The 22,992-nt window shown below is 40.8% G+C and overlaps 2 protein-coding genes across 2 annotated transcripts in view; both read right to left on the bottom strand.

Moving 5' to 3' along the window:
* Positions 1–1,110: 1,110 nt before the first annotated feature.
* Positions 1,111–9,253, bottom strand: LOC136673627 (pro-neuregulin-2, membrane-bound isoform-like). The gene is made up of 4 exons (XM_066649217.1): positions 8,749–9,253; positions 6,743–7,334; positions 5,289–5,504; positions 1,111–4,293 (listed from the first exon to the last, which is right to left on the bottom strand). Exons 2-4 carry the CDS (start codon positions 6,793–6,795, stop codon positions 3,633–3,635), a joined length of 930 nt encoding a protein of 309 aa, XP_066505314.1. The 5' UTR covers positions 6,796–7,334; positions 8,749–9,253; the 3' UTR covers positions 1,111–3,632.
* A 1,431-nt stretch (positions 9,254–10,684) lies between these two features.
* Positions 10,685–22,992, bottom strand: part of nrg2b (neuregulin 2b) — a 57,191-nt gene continuing 44,883 nt past the window's right edge. Inside the window, exons 5-11 of the mRNA XM_066649214.1 lie at positions 21,054–21,112; positions 19,840–19,863; positions 18,030–18,132; positions 16,798–16,927; positions 16,337–16,470; positions 14,883–15,098; positions 10,685–13,887 (exon numbers count right to left, since the gene is read on the bottom strand). Coding sequence (XP_066505311.1) covers positions 13,227–13,887; positions 14,883–15,098; positions 16,337–16,470; positions 16,798–16,927; positions 18,030–18,132; positions 19,840–19,863; positions 21,054–21,112 — 1,327 coding nt within the window. The 3' untranslated portion in view covers positions 10,685–13,226. The remainder of the gene's footprint in view (positions 13,888–14,882; positions 15,099–16,336; positions 16,471–16,797; positions 16,928–18,029; positions 18,133–19,839; positions 19,864–21,053; positions 21,113–22,992) is intronic.

Genomic DNA, 22,992 nt, shown 5'->3' with positions numbered 1-22,992 from the left:
GTCTGATTACCTGAGACTTGGGGGACTGTGACAAGAGACTCAAGGAGATGATGGATCTGTGCTTATTTAAACATTTCCTAATGAACCTGATGTTTTCAAACAGGAAACTGGTGGTAACTAATAGGCCAAGCTATCATCTCTGAAAGAGAATTTTGTTGAAAATAACTTGTACTGAGTGAAAATGACCTGATGTCTCTTTGCAGTGAGATGATAAACAGTCCTTTATGACCACTGCACAGCTACAAGCAAAATCCTTCCACTAACTCAAATATCACCTCATATGCACAAATAAAACAAATTCATGCTGTGGTTTAATACATTTTTACTGTGTTTAATGACTGGGGCATCATTTACGTTTTTGTGTTATTATTAAAAAATAAATGGGTCATGAATCATATTTCCAACAATATATGATCAATATAAATGAAATAAGATACTCACCGGGGGCCTTGTGTGGCCCGGTGCTCTGGGTGACTGTTCATACAACTTATAGGAAGAAAAGTCCCTGATGCTAAAACATACACTAACAACCTTAATTATTATTTAACGGGGACCTTTCTGAAGGTATAAATTATTGCTAGCAGGTAACACAGCTAATGTATGCTGTTCTCATCAGTGGGATATAAAGAATTGAATTAATGTCCTTTGCCTCTGAAATTCCTTCCCCAGGTTTTAGGTTTGAGTGCCAGGTTCTTCAAGTAGAAAAAGCAGTGACTTACCTTTCCCATCACCGAGGAATAGTTCACTGGACAGGGATTAAGCCTAGTCTTGGATTATAATTTCATGTCAATGGAGAATCTATTTTTAAAATAGAATGTAGTCCAGGACTAAGCTTAATCTCAGTCCAGGAAACCAACCCTGTGAACTCTGCAGGATTAGTACTGGAGAAGGTCCAGGACACTGTGCTGAAAATGTTTTTAAAAAAATAAATAAGTATAAAATACAGAGAACTAAGTCAGGCTTAAATCTGGTATCGAATACACATCAGCTCTTCAATAAACCAGCAATAAAAATAAAGTAAAATAAGATACACATTACATAGATTTGACAAATTAGTTTTTTTAAAATGGTAGGAATAAAGATTTATTTTTTTCCATATGAACAAGTGATTTGAATTTTTTTTACAAGTACTATTTTTTGAGAAAACTTGCAAAAGTTTCTAGCATATTCCAAGTCAAGAATGGACATGAAAAAGGGGATTTATTGCTGAATGTCAAAATGAAAAGTACACTTTCACCGTGTGAAGACAACTCAGTTGCTGCGTTTACCATGCACCCATCTACCAGAACCACTAGGACATGCAGAGAGAGGGAAGCCTCGACAGGCAGACAGAGAAAGGAGAGAAAAAGAATAGAGAGAAAGAAAGAAATCCATGAGTCAAGAGAAGCTTTAGACATGTATCTAGGAATGTATTTGATGTGAGGGCACAGGACGGAAAGTTTTTTTATGGGTGTGTGTGGGTGTACATGGGTGCATGTGTGAATGTGAGTGTGTGTGTGTGTTTGCGTGTGTGTGTGTGTTTGCGTGTGTGTGTGTGTGTGAGACAGAGAGATATAGAGAGAGATGCTTGGTGGGGGTGTTTTGGGTGTTTTCTGTTTGGTTATCTTTTCTTTTTATGAAATGGGAGGAGAACCTCATTCCAAAATCCATTCAATGAAAGACACTTTAGTTCACCTGCCAAACCTGTGTTGCAAACAACGAGTCTCCAGATTGCATACTACACATACGGCCAAGGAGAGAGGGGACAGTAAAAAAAAAAAAAAGAGAAAGGGGTAAAAGAATACAAAGCATTTGAAAATTTCCCGGTCATCACAGACTTTCAACAAACATAAGCTGGTCACATCATTCTCTACAATCTCCCCTGTCACTAAATACACAGGAGCTCAGACAGGCATGGATCAGGTCTGAGTGAAAGGTGCTTATGTGTAATGTGGTTTTTAATGGAAGTCCTGAGACACAGTGCGGCTTTAAGCTGCTGGCATAGGAACAGGGGTGTGTGAGCTAACAGGGATGTGGGTCCATGTAGGCTAGAATCAGGCTGGATTGGTTCCTCCGCAGGCAGCTCCGCGGCCAATGACTACACATGGAAGGAAGATTACAGTGCAATGAGCTCATCTCACCACTGGATAGTGGCAAAATCACCAGCAATTCTTTCTCAGTTTTTTTGTTTGTTTGTTTGTATGTTTTTATGTTTTGTCGACCATTGTTAACATTGCTCTTTAAAATTAAAGCTAACTTAACAACCATAGAGAGCTCCCCTTTGACAAAGCTAAAATCTATGAGAGAGATCACACCCATACGCATATTAACCTTAAGACTAATGCAAAACACATAAACTACTCCTTCACATAACAGGCAGGCACAATCTCACTAAAATGTGCACACGAACACAGGCATATTTATTTGCCCAGTATAAATCTCCAGGCAATTTAAACAGTACTCATAGCTGAATAGAATCTGTGTAGCTGCATGGCTGCAGATGTATAAAACCACTAATCAGAAAGGACTTTGTCTGTACTCGCTTCTAGATATTTATTGGAAAATGTATGTTTGGTATATGTCGTCAAAAATTGTTGGGAAATTTTATTAGCAGCTCTGCTAAAGTTTGTTGAAGTGGCCTTTTTGGAAGTTTGCAGGAACCTGAAAGATCCCCATTACGGCTTATAACAACAGAAATACAGTCCTGCCCACTTTCTTAGAAATACGCATATTAAGTCTGCATGTCTGAAAGACAGGAGATTTAAACTGGGCATTATTTCATATGCCCACACACATACAGTACAACACACACATACAAACATACTCAGTCCCCCTTTCTCCCCACACACTGGGTGAGAAAACACATTCACTGGATGTACACACAGGCACACACACACACCACCATTTTGAGAACCCTGAACACCGAGGCAGGTATCATGACAGTGTACCGTGCCCTATGAACCCCTGCATACCTGTGTTTCCATGGAAACAACATGTGATGACCACTGGGGTGGATTAGCTGACAAGAAAACAGAATGACTCCTTACAGACACGCTATTTCCAGTTTCAAACAGGAAACAGAACGTCTAATGCAACTGAATATGACCAGAGAAAAACGAGCGCTGTGTAATGAACCCCTACTCATGTAAACAAACACCTTTAAGTAAAAGTGGCTCCCATATTGCATGATGTCTGAATCATCTCACAGTTCAAATGGGGAGATCCTGAAAAAACAAACAGAAAAAAAGAAGACAAACATGTCTATATAAAACCCAGGAGTCCATTTTAAGAAAGGCTACAAAAACTCAATGGAACCTCCCTCGTCGGCATACAGCAAAAGGCACCACAATATTATTCTATTTCTAAGTTGTGAAAAAATTGGCACGTGATTCTTCTTCGTAATGCTGTAAACCAAAAAAAGAAAATTACATATAAATATTTTCCCCTTATAAAAAAGTCTTTGCTGCTAGCTAGTAGACAATTTTTGCTGAAATGAAAATAAATATTTCATTTGTTTAGAATATCTGTCTGTTATATAAAATAAAAATATTTCTTATAGGTGCAGGTCTATAGCATATCATTTTTTCCTCTCTCTCCTTCTCCTAAGTACGGTGTTTCAGCATCCTTGCCACTGTTCATTTTTTTTTTCTTTTTTAAAGGGGTGCATTGTCCGGTTTGGACCGAGACAGCGACAGTTTGCTAGTTTGCGTGTTCGCGCGGGATGAGCCCCGTGCTGCTGTGTTGCTGTATGTCCGTGTGTCGTTGGGGCGGTAAATGGTGGACGGCTCGATGACAGTCATGTTCTGCATGCTGAGAAAGGGCGTGCTCTCTCCATGCCCCAGGTCCCCTACCTCCTCCTCCTCCTCCTCCTCCTCCTCCCCTTCCCACTCACTGTCCGACAGACAGCTCTGAGAGCTGTAGTCCCGAGGCCCTTTGGCTCGCTGGGAAATGTGTCCATTTATCCGCGACCTCCTGCGCCAGCGGCGGCTGCTGCCACTCTTCTTGGGCCGTTCACGGGACGACATGTATTCCTGTGTTGTCTCGTAGTCCTCATCGTCCGCAAAGCGGTAGGGGCTGGACGGCAGCGAGCCTGTGCTCTCACCGCCACAGTAGGGCCGACGTGGACGCCGGTAACGTTGCAGCAGTGGCTGGTCGTCGTCAGGTGAGTACGAGCCCAATGCAGCCGCGGGGGGGAGGCTGAGAGCGTGGCTGGCATTGGGCGTGGTGATCTGGAAGGTAGGCACCTGCTGGGGCAGTGAGGAGTGGAAGTCCACTGGAGACAGGCGGGCGGGCGTGGTCAGCGCTGACACGTACCTGGACAATGGAGAGGATAGGGAAGGAGAGGAGAGGACAAAAATAAGAGAGGATTGGTGAGAAGAACAGAAGAGAACAAGTTTAGGAGAGACCAGTGGAAAGATTTTACTTTTTCACTTGTATTCTTGCACATTCTCTTCAACATGCTTAGAAGCATCATGTTTATCCATTTTGCTCCAGAAAACGTTGAAGCTGAAGTAGTCCTGAAACACGTTTTACATTTGAACTAGTCCTGTCACTTTACCTGGATTGTGCCTCTCTATTCTGTTCAAGGAACAGAAGACAACAGAAGTCAAAAATTGAAGAGGGAGACATTAAAAGGACAGAAGAGAGTAGAAGAAAAAAGAAGAGATGAAATATACCGCTAATACATTTCAGGGTTGTGGTGTGTCAGGAGCCTACCCAGAATCACAGGGCGCAAGGCAGGAACACACACTGGAGAGGGTGCCTGTCCATCACAGGGCAACACACACTCGTTCTCTCACACACTCACTGCTAAGAACACTTATGTACAGCAAATGCACCTACCAAGGTGTGTTTTTTGGACTGTGTGAAGAAACTGGGGCATCTGGAGGAAACCCATGCAGATTCATGGAGATCACACCCAGTCACCCGAGGCAGGACTGAAACCACTTTCAGCATATCTGCACAATTTATCTGTTAAGCTTCAAAGGATCCTTTCAAACTGAAGTAATCCTGAACAAGTTCTTTGTTTCCAGCTTTCACTGGTCTGGTTACTGCCTCTTTATTATGGAATATGTTTTCAGGACTCATTACAGCTCTGTTTTTGTACTATAATGCACAGTGTACTTGTTACTATAGTTATTGTTTAATGTCAAAACAACCCACTCCTTCAGCAAAAATTCTAAGAAGAAAACCAGAAATGCAGATCTAAACATCAACATTTTTATCCCTGTATTTTAACACACATGCCGTTGTAGAGCTAACACTTTTGACCGTGTGTTCTTCTCACAGAATGTTACTCTCTCCTTCACCTGTCGCTGTGAGGCGAGTCTCGCAAAGAGTCGTAAGAGTCTCCGTACTGCAGGGTGCGCCGCGAAGGCTCGGAATAGCCACAGTGTGCTGCACGACGGGCCATACAGGCTGGACTGCTGCATTTACTGGTGCCCACTGAGGAGGAGAGCGCCCCTGAGTGGCAGTCGGAGTTCATGCTGTCTGATCTCTCCATACTCCATGTCCTCTCCTCATGCCTGGTGATGGATGTATGTAAAATAGCATGTTTTAAAATGAGTAAAATAATATTTCACATAAATAACATCAATATTCAACTGTTTAATTACAACTAGGAGTAGCAAAAAAGGAGCAGTCATTATCATCAAGCAAGTATGATGCTTATGATAATTCTCACTTTTCACAAGTCTAGCCCAACTGGAAAGTATATGAACACGTTCACTGTGGTGGTGTTTGTGCCTTTAGTGAACAATAATGTACCTGTACCATTTTTCTGAGAGTGTACTAGGTATTAAAAGCATTTTTTGTGTAACATCTTTTGTTATTTTATGGTAATTGTTGCATAATCTGTAAAATAACAATTTCCTGTTATTCAACAAATATAACTAAAAATTAAGTTCTTTGAGAACGGCAAGCGAGAAAAAGTGATTCATCACTGCATTCATTATGAGTTCCATTAAGGATAAAGCCCTGCAAAAGCATGTGTATCAATTTGTTCTGTTCTTGGGGACAATATAGTATCCAAAAGTATGTGTGAGTTTTAGTTTAGAAGCTTTAAAAGATGGTGATCGTTAAGTTAGTGATTATGACGTAGCGTATTAATACTTAATTTTTAGGGTTTTTAATACTATGCAGCATAAAATGACAAAAGAATGTTTGACATTTTAATTACATTCATTTACAATTTCATTCATTATCTGTAACCGCTTCAGGATCGCAGTGGGTCCAGAGCCTACCTGGAATCATTGAGCGCAAGGCAGGAATACACAGGGCAACACACACACACATTCACACTTTTGAGTCGCCAATCCACCTACTAACGTGTGTTAGCAAACCCACGCAGCCATGGGGAGAACACACCAACTCCTCACAGACAGTCACCTGGAGCAGGAATCGAACCGACAACCTCCAGGCCCCTGGAGCTGTGTGACTGCGACACTACCTGCTGCGCCTGCGTGCCGCCCATACTTTAATTACAAATACACTTTAAACTTACTGGTACCCCTATTATAAGGATGTGCACATCTTCAAATTTCTACCCATCAAAACATTTCATCACTTCCACAGAACAGCTGTGTTATTAAATTGGGTGAAACTTGTGTGCAGATTATTTTTATTAGTATTTGTTAAAATAAATTAATGTGGGGAAAAACATAGGCTGATGTTTAATGTATTTACCAAAGTTATAGGTAAAAGTAAAGAAAAAGAAAGACATACATAAGTAAGACAAATTAAAACTACTAGGCAGTGTCTGTACCTGTGACTGGAAGCATGGGAGGCCGTAGAGGAGTGGTGGGACCGCGATGACATTCTGCTGCCCGAGAAGTTGCCCGATGTCTCTGTTCCATGTCGTATTACTCGCTCAGTGGCGGGTATTCTCTACAGTGCATGGAAATGAGGAATCTTTGTATCTGAGATGGCAGAGAGAAGAAATCCGATAATGTCCAGATCATTTCATAATTTGGAAAACACCCCTCTCTGTGCTGTTCTGAACCTGAAGTGGTGTTATACAGATCCGAGCCCGTTTGCGAATCATTTCTCCTCTGTTGTAGAAGGGGGTTGTGCTGGCGATCCAAAATCTGCTGGATCAGGTTCCAGTGAGCTTCTTTATCTAGTTTGTGTTTCCAGAAGGGTTTTATTGGGTAGGGGGCCATGGTCCCAACATTAGTAGTCCCTGAGGCTTTGAAGAACGTGGACAAGACAGGGTGTCTAACCGGAGAGATGGACAAAGTCGTGGATAAACATACAGCCAGTGCAACGTAGATGAAGAGGCATGCCAACAGAAGACACGGTGTACACACGCACAGCAGGATCCGAAGCCTGTATTGCCACAGGCAGCTAGCCATTACCTGGAAACACCAAAAAAAAAAGGTCACAAGATATATTCTGAAGGCTGTGGCTTTTGCTTGGCAATGATAAAGAAGTCAGAGTAGGGTAGGAACATCAGTTCTGATCTGACACTCCTGAGTCTCTGTCCAACAAATATTGCTTATTATTAATTAACATATTAAAGGGTACAGGTGTCTGAACAATGAACAATTTTGTCCAGGACCAAAACTGGTGTTTGGTGTAAGGCACTGTATGACTATGCGAACCCACTAAGGTGTGCTAGCTGGGTTAAAGTTAGATTTCACAACTTTGTTAATGGAGGCAAAATTCAAATACTGAAATCTAAACAGCCATTCAGAGTGAACTAATGTGAAATGGTACATTCTCTTAAGAGTCATTGTGGATCTGGAGCCTATCCGGAATCACTGGGGTCAATTTGGGAACACACATTGGACAAGGCATCACACACTAATACTTATGAACAGCCAATCCTCCTACCAGCATGTATTATTTTACTGTGAGAGGAAACCTATGCAGACATGAGAAGAACACACCTCACAGAACACACCACGACCTGAGGTGGGGTTTGAATCCAAAACCCCAAGATCCAAGAGTTTAGCGACAACCACAATTCTAGTTCAGCCACCGCGCAGCCCCATGTCCTAAACAAACTGTGTAAATGTAAATTATACAAACAAAATAAGGACTAATTTTTTCAGAGGAATTTTCCTCTGAACATTTTCTTCCAATTCATTTTGGAGCATTTCTATTGCACATTAATCAGGTTTTATCTTATGGAAGATTTCCCTGTAATGTGTAAGTTGCTATCTCAATATTTAGAGAAACTATCTTATTATTTCAAGACACTAAGTCAATATGCTGAGATAAAATCTCGATACAATCTTAATATAATGAGAGAGTATCTCAAAATATTGAGATAGCAGCTTACATATTAATGAAAAAGAAATGTGTGCATTTTTGAAAATTATATATATATATATATATGGTGGGAACAGGCTATCCTATCCTAATCATAAAAAAATTACGAAATTTTATTTATTATTTTCTCTTAGCTACAAAAGTAGCCTAGTTTTTAGCAGTTTATCTGGGTCCTAGCACCACTGTGGTGAAAAGTAGCCTAGCACCACTGTGGTGAACGTTTCTGACTCGGTGCTTTTCTATAGAAAGTATTTTGAAGTAGGTCACTCTGATAAAATGATTATTTAAGGAGCACATATATAAAATCAGCGGACTACGTTTTAAAGTAGTGGCTGTGTGTGTGAAATAATCCCTGCCTCCGAATAAACCTGAGAGAAAAAACATAAGTGATAAAGTCACTAAAACACGTAGCGTTGCTGGTCTATTTTTAGCCGGTTTCCCCAGGTCTATTTATCCAGCAGTGGGCTTGGTTTTACCTTAAAAAGTTGTACATACCGTGTTTAGATTTGTCTCAATCCGAAAGTCCCCTCACAGTGATGAATTTGTCCTCCATTGAACGCAGATCATCCACAAAGATTTCATGAATTTAAAAAAAGCCTACACCCACATTTTACCTCAGCGCCAAACTAGATTTGATCATTCAACTCTTCTCTCACCTACAGAAGTTAGTGTGTGAGGCTGCTACTGTAGCGTGTGTGTGTGTGTGTGTGTGTGTGTCAGCTGTAGTAATATGGCATTGTGTAATGTGGTGAATCCTGACTCGCCCAGGTATAATTGCTGCTACACCCAAGAATGTTTAAGTTCTACGATTGAAAACCCCATATACCATTTATCACGAATGTATATATATATATATATTTAAACTTTAATATGATTATTTCTCTCTCATAATAAGATCCGGTTCTTACTGCGTTTCAACAGGTGAATGTGAATATACGGCGCTCTTGACTGAATTAAAGGGCTTTTACTGTAATATTTATAAGGGACTACACCTCTCGCCTACTCAATAAGCCACCAGCATCATGAACAGTGTTATAAACCAGCATCAGTCTTTATGGCAAATGAGTGGCACCTGCTTCAGCAAACCGTAAGAACAGGAAGTGCAGCGTTAAATAACATTTGAAAACACTGCAGAAAATCCTCATAGAATGTGGCTACGTTCTCCGCTATAAGACAGACACAAGTTTCATTTATTTAAAGAGATACTAACACTAATTTCTCCTGGTGTGTACACAGCTCACTCGCAGCGTTTCCTCCTGTGGAATATATGCATAGCACTAGTTAGTGATTCCTGATCTTAATAAAACTATGATTTAATTCATGTCTGATTACCTGAGACTTGGGGGACTGTGACAAGAGACTCAAGGAGATGATGGATCTGTGCTTATTTAAACATTTCCTAATGAACCTGATGTTTTCAAACAGGAAACTGGTGGTAACTAATAGGCCAAGCTATCATCTCTGAAAGAGAATTTTGTTGAAAATAACTTGTACTGAGTGAAAATGACCTGATGTCTCTTTGCAGTGAGATGATAAACAGTCCTTTATGACCACTGCACAGCTACAAGCAAAATCCTTCCACTAACTCAAATATCACCTCATATGCACAAATAAAACAAATTCATGCTGTGGTTTAATACATTTTTACTGTGTTTAATGACTGGGGCATCATTTACGTTTTTGTGTTATTATTAAAAAATAAATGGGTCATGAATCATATTTCCAACAATATATGATCAATATAAATGAAATAAGATACTCACCGGGGGCCTTGTGTGGCCCGGTGCTCTGGGTGACTGTTCATACAACTTATAGGAAGAAAAGTCCCTGATGCTAAAACATACACTAACAACCTTAATTATTATTTAACGGGGACCTTTCTGAAGGTATAAATTATTGCTAGCAGGTAACACAGCTAATGTATGCTGTTCTCATCAGTGGGATATAAAGAATTGAATTAATGTCCTTTGCCTCTGAAATTCCTTCCCCAGGTTTTAGGTTTGAGTGCCAGGTTCTTCAAGTAGAAAAAGCAGTGACTTACCTTTCCCATCACCGAGGAATAGTTCACTGGACAGGGATTAAGCCTAGTCTTGGATTATAATTTCATGTCAATGGAGAATCTATTTTTAAAATAGAATGTAGTCCAGGACTAAGCTTAATCTCAGTCCAGGAAACCAACCCTGTGAACTCTGCAGGATTAGTACTGGAGAAGGTCCAGGACACTGTGCTGAAAATGTTTTTAAGAAAATAAATAAGTATAAAATACAGAGAACTAAGTCAGGCTTAAATCTGGTATCGAATACACATCAGCTCTTCAATAAACCAGCAATAAAAATAAAGTAAAATAAGATACACATTACATAGATTTGACAAATTAGTTTTTTTAAAATGGTAGGAATAAAGATTTATTTTTTTCCATATGAACAAGTGATTTGAATTTTTTTTACAAGTACTATTTTTTGAGAAAACTTGCAAAAGTTTCTAGCATATTCCAAGTCAAGAATGGACATGAAAAAGGGGATTTATTGCTGAATGTCAAAATGAAAAGTACACTTTCACCGTGTGAAGACAACTCAGTTGCTGCGTTTACCATGCACCCATCTACCAGAACCACTAGGACATGCAGAGAGAGGGAAGCCTCGACAGGCAGACAGAGAAAGGAGAGAAAAAGAGAATAGAGAGAAAGAAAGAAATCCATGAGTCAAGAGAAGCTTTAGACATGTATCTAGGAATGTATTTGATGTGAGGGCACAGGACGGAAAGTTTTTTTATGGGTGTGTGTGGGTGTACATGGGTGCATGTGTGAATGTGAGTGTGTGTGTGTGTTTGCGTGTGTGTGTGTGTTTGCGTGTGTGTGTGTGTGTGTGTGTGTGAGACAGAGAGATAGAGATATAGAGAGAGATGCTTGGTGGGGGTGTTTTGGGTGTTTTCTGTTTGGTTATCTTTTCTTTTTATGAAATGGGAGGAGAACCTCATTCCAAAATCCATTCAATGAAAGACACTTTAGTTCACCTGCCAAACCTGTGTTGCAAACAACGAGTCTCCAGATTGCATACTACACATACGGCCAAGGAGAGAGGGGACAGTAAAAAAAAAAAAAAGAGAAAGGGGTAAAAGAATACAAAGCATTTGAAAATTTCCCGGTCATCACAGACTTTCAACAAACATAAGCTGGTCACATCATTCTCTACAATCTCCCCTGTCACTAAATACACAGGAGCTCAGACAGGCATGGATCAGGTCTGAGTGAAAGGTGCTTATGTGTAATGTGGTTTTTAATGGAAGTCCTGAGACACAGTGCGGCTTTAAGCTGCTGGCATAGGAACAGGGGCGTGTGAGCTAACAGGGATGTGGGTCCATGTAGGCTAGAATCAGGCTGGATTGGTTCCTCCGCAGGCAGCTCCGCGGCCAATGACTACACATGGAAGGAAGATTACAGTGCAATGAGCTCATCTCACCACTGGATAGTGGCAAAATCACCAGCAATTCTTTCTCAGTTTTTTTTTTGTTTGTTTGTTTGTATGTTTTTATGTTTTGTCGACCATTGTTAACATTGCTCTTTAAAATTAAAGCTAACTTAACAACCATAGAGAGCTCCCCTTTGACAAAGCTAAAATCTATGAGAGAGATCACACCCATACGCATATTAACCTTAAGACTAATGCAAAACACATAAACTACTCCTTCACATAACAGGCAGGCACAATCTCACTAAAATGTGCACACGAACACAGGCATATTTATTTGCCCAGTATAAATCTCCAGGCAATTTAAACAGTACTCATAGCTGAATAGAATCTGTGTAGCTGCATGGCTGCAGATGTATAAAACCACTAATCAGAAAGGACTTTGTCTGTACTCGCTTCTAGATATTTATTGGAAAATGTATGTTTGGTATATGTCGTCAAAAATTGTTGGGAAATTTTATTAGCAGCTCTGCTAAAGTTTGTTGAAGTGGCCTTTTTGGAAGTTTGCAGGAACCTGAAAGATCCCCATTACGGCTTATAACAACAGAAATACAGTCCTGCCCACTTTCTTAGAAATACGCATATTAAGTCTGCATGTCTGAAAGACAGGAGATTTAAACTGGGCATTATTTCATATGCCCACACACATACAGTACAACACACACATACAAACATACTCAGTCCCCCTTTCTCCCCACACACTGGGTGAGAAAACACATTCACTGGATGTACACACAGGCACACACACACACCACCATTTTGAGAACCCTGAACACCGAGGCAGGTATCATGACAGTGTACCGTGCCCTATGAACCCCTGCATACCTGTGTTTCCATGGAAACAACATGTGATGACCACTGGGGTGGATTAGCTGACAAGAAAACAGAATGACTCCTTACAGACACGCTATTTCCAGTTTCAAACAGGAAACAGAACGTCTAATGCAACTGAATATGACCAGAGAAAAACGAGCGCTGTGTAATGAACCCCTACTCATGTAAACAAACACCTTTAAGTAAAAGTGGCTCCCATATTGCATGATGTCTGAATCATCTCACAGTTCAAATGGGGAGATCCTGAAAAAACAAACAGAAAAAAAGAAGACAAACATGTCTATATAAAACCCAGGAGTCCATTTTAAGAAAGGCTACAAAAACTCAATGGAACCTCCCTCGTCGGCATACAGCAAAAGGCACCACAATATTATTCTATTTCTAAGTTGTGAAAAAATTGGCACGTGATTCTTCTTCGTAATGCTGTAAACCAAAAAAAGAAAATTACATATAAATATTTTCCCCTTATAAAAAAGTCTTTGCTGCTAGCTAGTAGACAATTTTTGCTGAAATGAAAATAAATATTTCATTTGTTTAGAATATCTGTCTGTTATATAAAATAAAAATATTTCTTATAGGTGCAGGTCTATAGCATATCATTTTTTCCTCTCTCTCCTTCTCCTAAGTACGGTGTTTCAGCATCCTTGCCACTGTTCATTTTTTTTTTCTTTTTTAAAGGGGTGCATTGTCCGGTTTGGACCGAGACAGCGACAGTTTGCTAGTTTGCGTGTTCGCGCGGGATGAGCCCCGTGCTGCTGTGTTGCTGTATGTCCGTGTGTCGTTGGGCCGGTAAATGGTGGACGGCTCGATGACAGTCATGTTCTGCATGCTGAGAAAGGGCGTGCTCTCTCCATGCCCCAGGTCCCCTACCTCCTCCTCCTCCTCCTCCTCCTCCTCCCCTTCCCACTCACTGTCCGACAGACAGCTCTGAGAGCTGTAGTCCCGAGGCCCTTTGGCTCGCTGGGAAATGTGTCCATTTATCCGCGACCTCCTGCACCAGCGGCGGCTGCTGCCACTCTTCTTGGGCCGTTCACGGGACGACATGTATTCCTGTGTTGTCTCGTAGTCCTCATCGTCCGCAAAGCGGTAGGGGCTGGACGGCAGCGAGCCTGTGCTCTCACCGCCACAGTAGGGCCGACGTGGACGCCGGTAACGTTGCAGCAGTGGCTGGTCGTCGTCAGGTGAGTACGAGCCCAATGCAGCCGCGGGGGGGAGGCTGAGAGCGTGGCTGGCATTGGGCGTGGTGATCTGGAAGGTAGGCACCTGCTGGGGCAGTGAGGAGTGGAAGTCCACTGGAGACAGGCGGGCGGGCGTGGTCAGCGCTGACACGTACCTGGACAATGGAGAGGATAGGGAAGGAGAGGAGAGGACAAAAATAAGAGAGGATTGGTGAGAAGAACAGAAGAGAACAAGTTTAGGAGAGACCAGTGGAAAGATTTTACTTTTTCACTTGTATTCTTGCACATTCTCTTCAACATGCTTAGAAGCATCATGTTTATCCATTTTGCTCCAGAAAACGTTGAAGCTGAAGTAGTCCTGAAACACGTTTTACATTTGAACTAGTCCTGTCACTTTACCTGGATTGTGCCTCTCTATTCTGTTCAAGGAACAGAAGACAACAGAAGTCAAAAATTGAAGAGGGAGACATTAAAAGGACAGAAGAGAGTAGAAGAAAAAAGAAGAGATGAAATATACCGCTAATACATTTCAGGGTTGTGGTGTGTCAGGAGCCTACCCAGAATCACAGGGCGCAAGGCAGGAACACACACTGGAGAGGGTGCCTGTCCATCACAGGGCAACACACACTCGTTCTCTCACACACTCACTGCTAAGAACACTTATGTACAGCAAATGCACCTACCAAGGTGTGTTTTTTGGACTGTGTGAAGAAACTGGGGCATCTGGAGGAAACCCATGCAGATTCATGGAGATCACACCCAGTCACCCGAGGCAGGACTGAAACCACTTTCAGCATATCTGCACAATTTATCTGTTAAGCTTCAAAGGATCCTTTCAAACTGAAGTAATCCTGAACAAGTTCTTTGTTTCCAGCTTTCACTGGTCTGGTTACTGCCTCTTTATTATGGAATATGTTTTCAGGACTCATTACAGCTCTGTTTTTGTACTATAATGCACAGTGTACTTGTTACTATAGTTATTGTTTAATGTCAAAACAACCCACTCCTTCAGCAAAAATTCTAAGAAGAAAACCAGAAATGCAGATCTAAACATCAACATTTTTATCCCTGTATTTTAACACACATGCCGTTGTAGAGCTAACACTTTTGACCGTGTGTTCTTCTCACAGAATGTTACTCTCTCCTTCACCTGTCGCTGTGAGGCGAGTCTCGCAAAGAGTCGTAAGAGTCTCCGTACTGCAGGGTGCGCCGCGAAGGCTCGGAATAGCCACAGTGTGCTGCACGACGGGCCATACAGGCTGGACTGCTGCATTTACTGGTGCCCACTGAGGAGGAGAGCGCCCCTGAGTGGCAGTCGGAGTTCATGCTGTCTGATCTCTCCATACTCCATGTCCTCTCCTCATGCCTGGTGATGGATGTATGTAAAATAGCATGTTTTAAAATGAGTAAAATAATATTTCACATAAATAACATCAATATTCAACTGTTTAATTACAACTAGGAGTAGCAAAAAAGGAGCAGGCATTATCATCAAGCAAGTATGATGCTTATGATAATTCTCACTTTTCACAAGTCTAGCCCAACTGGAAAGTATATGAACACGTTCACTGTGGTGGTGTTTGTGCCTTTAGTGAACAATAATGTACCTGTACCATTTTTCTGAGAGTGTACTAGGTATTAAAAGCATTTTTTGTGTAACATCTTTTGTTATTTTATGGTAATTGTTGCATAATCTGTAAAATAACAATTTCCTGTTATTCAACAAATATAACTAAAAATTAAGTTCTTTGAGAACGGCAAGCGAGAAAAAGTGATTCATCACTGCATTCATTATGAGTTCCATTAAGGATAAAGCCCTGCAAAAGCATGTGTATCAATTTGTTCTGTTCTTGGGGACAATATAGTATCCAAAAGTATGTGTGAGTTTTAGTTTAGAAGCTTTAAAAGATGGTGATCGTTAAGTTAGTGATTATGACGTAGCGTATTAATACTTAATTTTTAGGGTTTTTAATACTATGCAACATAAAATGACAAAAGAATGTTTGACATTTTAATTACATTCATTTACAATTTCATTCATTATCTGTAACCGCTTCAGGATCGCAGTGGGTCCAGAGCCTACCTGGAATCATTGAGCGCAAGGCAGGAATACACAGGGCAACACACACACACATTCACACTTTTGAGTCGCCAATCCACCTACTAACGTGTGTTAGCAAACCCACGCAGCCATGGGGAGAACACACCAACTCCTCACAGACAGTCACCTGGAGCAGGAATCGAACCGACAACCTCCAGGCCCCTGGAGCTGTGTGACTGCGACACTACCTGCTGCGCCTGCGTGCCGCCCATACTTTAATTACAAATACACTTTAAACTTACTGGTACCCCTATTATAAGGATGTGCACATCTTCAAATTTCTACCCATCAAAACATTTCATCACTTCCACAGAACAGCTGTGTTATTAAATTGGGTGAAACTTGTGTGCAGATTATTTTTATTAGTATTTGTTAAAATAAATTAATGTGGGGAAAAACATAGGCTGATGTTTAATGTATTTACCAAAGTTATAGGTAAAAGTAAAGAAAAAGAAAGACATACATAAGTAAGACAAATTAAAACTACTAGGCAGTGTCTGTACCTGTGACTGGAAGCATGGGAGGCCGTAGAGGAGTGGTGGGACCGCGATGACATTCTGCTGCCCGAGAAGTTGCCCGATGTCTCTGTTCCATGTCGTATTACTCGCTCAGTGGCTGGGACATTCTTTGAGATATACTGCAATACACAGATGCAACATGGGATATGTCGTACTGTCTAGCTAAAAACCATGCGTTGTATTCATGATGAATATATTTAGAGTGCATCCTTAAAGACACGAGTAAGGTATATAGACTCGTCTCAGTGTGTGTTTCCCTGTTCGCCTTGTGACAAATAAGGCCTGGTAGTAGCAGTGACAACCTTTTCGTTATACAATGTTAAACAGTATTTGGAGGCTTGATAGTTCTGATAGTCCAACAGATGAACGCTGGGAGAGATGTAATAAACCCAGAGAGAGAGAGAGAGAGAAAGAGATGGAGAGAGAGAGAGCACTTTAACACTCACATCAACCATTGGTATCTCCTCTGGACCAGGCCCAGGCCCTGGGTGGTTGGGTCCATTGGCCAACATGCGATTGGGGTGCTCTAAACACATGTTCTGGTGCAGGTGGTTCTGCATCTTCTTTCTCTGTTTCCTGTACAAAGACAATACTTGCTGTTTCTTACAAAGGCTACAGCTATACTAAAATAACCGAATTATAACAGAACATTTAAAATCGCTATTACAAGAAAGATTTATTCTCCTGTTCTGATGGAATAGACAATTAGGAAAAAATACTGTCCTTATTTGTTTAATTGCTGTTTAATAAATTAATCATTTGCAATATAAAAATACATTTGTAGTTAATCTCTGTGGATGTTTGTCTTTGCACTACATTCTTATCATACAGTAGGTCAGATCAGACATTCACACTACCTTCTGCTATATTATAAAACATCCAAGTATAGTCCTGCAGTGTAAATTAAAGTATTAAGCTTAATCAGCCTTCTTTCCAGAATTATCATTCATTTTTCATATAAAGTGCTATAATCTGATTCTATAATCTGATATAATCTACCCAAACTGTTCCTAATTGTTCTGACTCCTCACACATAAATATGGCAAATGAGGTGAATGTCTCGACCTATGCCATGTTTAGAAACTAATGTAGCCAATCTGATTAAAAGTACTTAACCTGAATAGAGATTGATGTGTGTGGTGATATAGGCATGCACTTTGATAAACTGGTCACTATATCATTCATTCATTCATTATCTGTATCTGCTTATCCAATTCAGGGTCGTGGTGGGTCCAGAGCCTACCTGGAATCATTGGGCACAAGGCGGGAATACACCCTGGAAGGGGTGCCAGTCCTTCACAGGGCAACACAGACACACACACATTCACACCTACGGACACTTTTGAGTCACCAATCCACCTACCAACGTGTGTTTTTGGACTGTGGGAGGAAACCAACGCAGACACAGGGAGAACACACCAACTCCTCACAGACAGTCACCCGGAGTAGGAATCGAACCCACAACCTCCAGGTTCCTGGAGCTGTGTGACTGCGACACTACCTGCTGCACCACCGTGCGACCCCTAGCAACCTCAATGCAAAAGTAAATTAACCATCTTAAGTGATTAAATATATACATTTGAAAAACTGAATTTTTTTATGTTAGAAGTATCAGTGGTGTACAGTGCCACTTTTTGACTGAGGAGATTCTTTTGTTGGGTGAGCTCTCTGGACTTACTTGGTTTTGCAGTATGCCACAACACACACGATGCCAACCACCAACAGAGCTACACAAATGCCCGTTATTGTCAGCACCCGTTTCTGGTACAGCTCTTCTGCCTCTGAGTAAATGCAACATAACACACGCACATACACATGTAGACACACACACACACACACACACACACACACACACAAACATGGCATAAGAGGTTGTCACAGCATTAATCACTTCTTCTGGAAATTCTAAAATACTTTCTCGAAAACAGTTTCATTTAAGTTTTTTTTTTTTAATTTGTGAGCTTTGTATATTCTACAGATTTTTAAAGTTTACTCAGTGAAGTAGTGGGCCATATGTCTTAACCACGTCCTAATCACCACAAAACGCTACAGTAAGGACACACTAATCAATGGCAGATCTCGCTTTATGAACACATTGGGACCTTAGTGTGACATGTTGAGCACACCACTGGAAAATAGTCATTTTAATCTCTGTAGGTGGCTCCCTAAGCCAGATTTTCAACAAATGTCCTTTATGCTAAAACAGAGGTTGTCTTGGCTTCTTCAGTAATAGCACTAAATCTACCAAACTCAGGAAACAACATTGTCGCATTTTCTCTGAGAAGTGTTCATAAACTGAAGTCTCTGCCTCCCTTGCAGTCCCATCACATGCACTGGCCCACAGCCATCATTAGATTAATGGAAGATAAAGCAGTTTAAACCTCTAAATCTTTCACAGTACATGCCTGTAAAGTAGGGTTAAAACACACAAACGGGCATTTCTTATGAGCCATTAGGAGAGGGTTGTTCATAAAACTGAGTAAAATTCACAGAAATACGTAAATGCATAATGCTCTACATCAATCAGACTAATGTGGTTTATTTGCCATTTACTCGTTACTTGCATATAGTCAGCTTATTATAACTGTCCGCATGACCTGAAACCCTATTTTCTAGCACCTGCACCTTCACAAGCCCTGAACTGGTTTTATGAAGACCCTCCATGTAGGTGCTGTGAAGACGTTTTTGGTCTGGTGTTACACTCGAGGCCCCAGAGGGCACGCCATGAGCACAATGACAGAGGAGAACACACAGAACATGGAGAAAGGGAACGAGAGAGAACAAGAGCTTTGAGAGGAAGGAAGTGGCGGCCAGACAGCAGGGAAGTGGGGGAGTGAGTGTGTAAAACGAGAGTGGACAAGAGGGGGACGCAGTGCTCAGGTCAAACGTTGAGCCTTCGCCTGTTATTGCATTGCATGCTTGTTACAGGAAACGAATAACAGAGTATATGGAGAGAAAGAAAACTTAATTCTATTCAGGAAGAGTGTTATGGAGAGTGATGTAGAACATTAATTCATCTAAGTTTTTTTTTTACTGAAGCTTATCTCATTTCATTTTCTAGACATGAAAAATGGCTCAAAAAATAACAATATTCTCTCACATTCTAGTAGGTTTTGTGGACAATTCCAAGTCTTGTAGCATATGGTAGACATGGTACATGGTTACGTCCATGGATCAGCTTTATATCAATACACATATATATATATAATCAATACAAAAAGCTCTGTATATTTTAAGGTAAACACCTCAGAAATCATGCATGTGCCTCAGAATTCAAATATCATGTCAATTGATATGTTTGTTTATGCATTTGCGTAGTGAATATTTGCATCTATATTTGAAAGGAACATGGTTTTGGTCACTACATTAACAGAAGGACTTTCCAGTGGATCTTTTCACTTGTTTTGATATGGCACAGAGAAAAGTGACTGTGATGTGATCTGATATATGCCTTAAAACTAAGAATCAAACAAATAATAGTTCCATACCCATAATTTCAATTCCAAGATGCTCTGCCAATGCAGAAAGTTGACAATGTAAAGAAAGAAAAAAGAAAGAAAAAAAGAAAAAATCAGATAAGATTGTCCACTTGTTCAGACCGATGCGTCAAAATGCTAGATTAGTATGTTTCTGTTTGCTTTGAGACACTGACGTGAAGGAGTGTAAGTTCCAGTAACAGACAGACAATGCAGACATACTGTGGCCAACCCCATTTTCCCCATTACATTAAAGAAAAATAAGAATAAAAAAATAGATTTACGATAAGCAAGCGTACAGATGCATGCAGACAAACAGACAGCCACACAACTTACTGCCACATTTACTATCCCTCATTTCTGGGATTAATGTTTAGAAGAACAAAAAATATTCAAAGGATTATAAAGAAAAGCAGCATGTAACTGTCTAACACATAGAGACATGGCTAAGCACAGATGGATACAGATATGAAGAAAATGGCATCTATACCTTTAAAACAGACAACCTGTTTATTTAGGTCCTGAAATCTCAATGGTGCTCAAATCTGACCAACAGTTTTAGTCCCTCTGTCCAATGTACATATATAGCACTACCACATGCATGATTCTCACTTGTCCTTGATTAGCTACAGACAGCATGGCTCTAGTGATCTGTCTCTGATTTCAAAAAAAGCACTGGTTGTTACAGGTTAAAGGTCATGCATCATGCCTTTGGGCTTCATCACAAATCACCTCTGCAGGAATAACCTGGCACCATTCTCTTTTCAAACAGAAATCTCAGGTTGTAAAAAGAATCTCCAAACACACAAGTAACTGATTTTGCCTGTTGCTTCATGAAGTAAGGAATAACTCCAAACAAACTCTTTCTGAAGGGTAAAATGTTTTCATCATAACATGTGAAACACAAGGGAAACTAGTGTCATTCTCCTGGAAAGCATGCTACATATACATTTCTGGGTCTTGTACCATGCTACAATTTGATCATTTATCACAGTGAGTTTGCCTCTGAATAAACCTCGCTTCGCTTTAGTTCTCATCTGTGAGTATTTCAGATGTATCCGATGACTGAAATCAACAAAACCACAGAATGGAGACACAGTAAGGAGTGGAGAGACGTACGGAGAGACACACATAGACAGCATGCGCTCGTCTCATCCTCAGCATGCAGCTCCTGAGCAGACAGACACTCAGACAGACGGACAGACAGGAAGAAGAAATGGACATACTGTAGAAACTGGCCATAACGGAGGTTTGACAGCGATCACCAGTATAGTCATTTGGACACCTGATGGAGGGAAAACAAACCCACAAAAGGAGAAGGAGGGAACAAGAGGAGAGGGAAGGAGAGGAGGCAGGGGAGGGGGTCAGACACATAACGGGTAGAGAGGGAGAGAATAGAAGAGAAAGAGTTTAGAGAGAGAGAGAAAGGGAGAGAGAGAGAGAGAGGAGCAGAGAAACACCAAATTAGAACAACAGAACACCTCCCACAGGCAGAGCAGAGCAGTTCCGCCTGATGATGTCATCACTGTGGGTTTTAAAGGGGACCTGTGAAGGAACTCTGGGAATGGTAAGACTCATCTCATCTCTGTGTATGTTTCTAATCACACTTACAGCATGGTTCACGAGACAGGACTTTATCAAGCTAAACCTTCTAGACTCTAGAGAACATATTGAAACATATTAACAAGACAACACTTTGTTGTCTAGGACACAGTTTGATTGAAGCCTGAAAAAGAAGGCAGCAATTCTGGTCATGGAAACACCTTAACACAAAGGCTGGACCAAACTGCTTTGAATATTAGTTCTCAAAATAACCCTTAGAAACAATAATGTTTACATTTCATAATTAGCCAAATTCATCAGTGCAATTCAAAAGAAACCCAGTAGATGGCAACAGTGCAGTAACAGCCAGGCTGAACTCCATACCCCAGCTGCCTGCATAGATGATGCTCCTATAGAAGTAGAAACTGCAGCTCTCTAGTTCATATACAGCTTTAATGAATCTCTTAGACTTGGAGGCTATAACAAATTAGAACTATCAATTTTATTCATCAAGGTTGTGGTGTAAAACACACATTATGTGAGCAGAGTATTCCAATTGTTTATACTGTCTGCTTCAGCTGATTTGAAAGATCTTGCTCGGAAAACATATCAGATTAAAATGGTGGAATGGTTTCAGCGTGCTCATAACTACTTAGAAGGGACAGTGTGGGAAATGATAGTAATGGCCTATATCTCCAGGTGTGACATGATTACCCATGGTTTGATTACTGCAGTCAGAATTTCTCATAGGCTAATTGTTCACCAAAGGTAAACAGATGAAATGAAACTAAAACAAAATTTTAAAATGATGATGTTAATATGATGCTGTACGAGTATGTCTGGGACCAAAGAAATTCCCTAAAAGCTGTGTAATGGTGCCAAAAGCCCCCTCTCCTTGGGAATTTCTATAATTTGTAAAAGGACAGAGTTCCGCTTTCTTTATTCTGAACTATTTCTTGCAGACGTCAATGGGACTGCTGCATTTAATTTAACTCAGGGGTTGTTGACACACACACACACACACACACAGACACAAACAGCGTGTGTGCTTGTGTGTGCACATGCATGCGCATTTAAAAGTGGTGATGTACATACAGGGTGAGTCAAAAGTCACAGGACACCCTTTTATTTTTTTGTTATGTTACACGACCACCTTCCCATTGGAAAAACTTCCAATGTGGTGGCTGTTAAGATGGCAGCCATGTTCCGGACATGACTGAAAGTTCACATATAACTTGCTGGTGTATTAAGATAAAAGGGTGTCCTGCGACTTTTGGCTCACCCTTTATATAGGTAATAGTAATAATAAATACATTCTTTAAAAGTGAGACCTTCTCTAGGATCTAAGGAATGTAAGCAAAATAATCGTGAAAGCACATTCCTACCTTAAAACATTCATAAATCAAATCAGAATATTGCCCTTTTAAACATATCCATTAACCCTAAGAGCTCTGAGCAGCCTAAATGCCTGTGCAGTGAATAAGGGATATCGACTGTACAGGAGAGTTAATGCGCAGCATTCCCACAGAGACCCTGCATTTAATCACCAGCCACAATAAGGCTGGACGCATCGTAAATCTGACCCATCCGCTCCGACATGGCCACTAAAGGTAAAGCAGTGCA

Source organism: Hoplias malabaricus, chromosome 17, assembly GCF_029633855.1.
Source record: "Hoplias malabaricus isolate fHopMal1 chromosome 17, fHopMal1.hap1, whole genome shotgun sequence".
NCBI lineage: Eukaryota > Metazoa > Chordata > Actinopteri > Characiformes > Erythrinidae > Hoplias > Hoplias malabaricus.
This window is presented reverse-complemented; position numbering and strand designations above follow the sequence as displayed.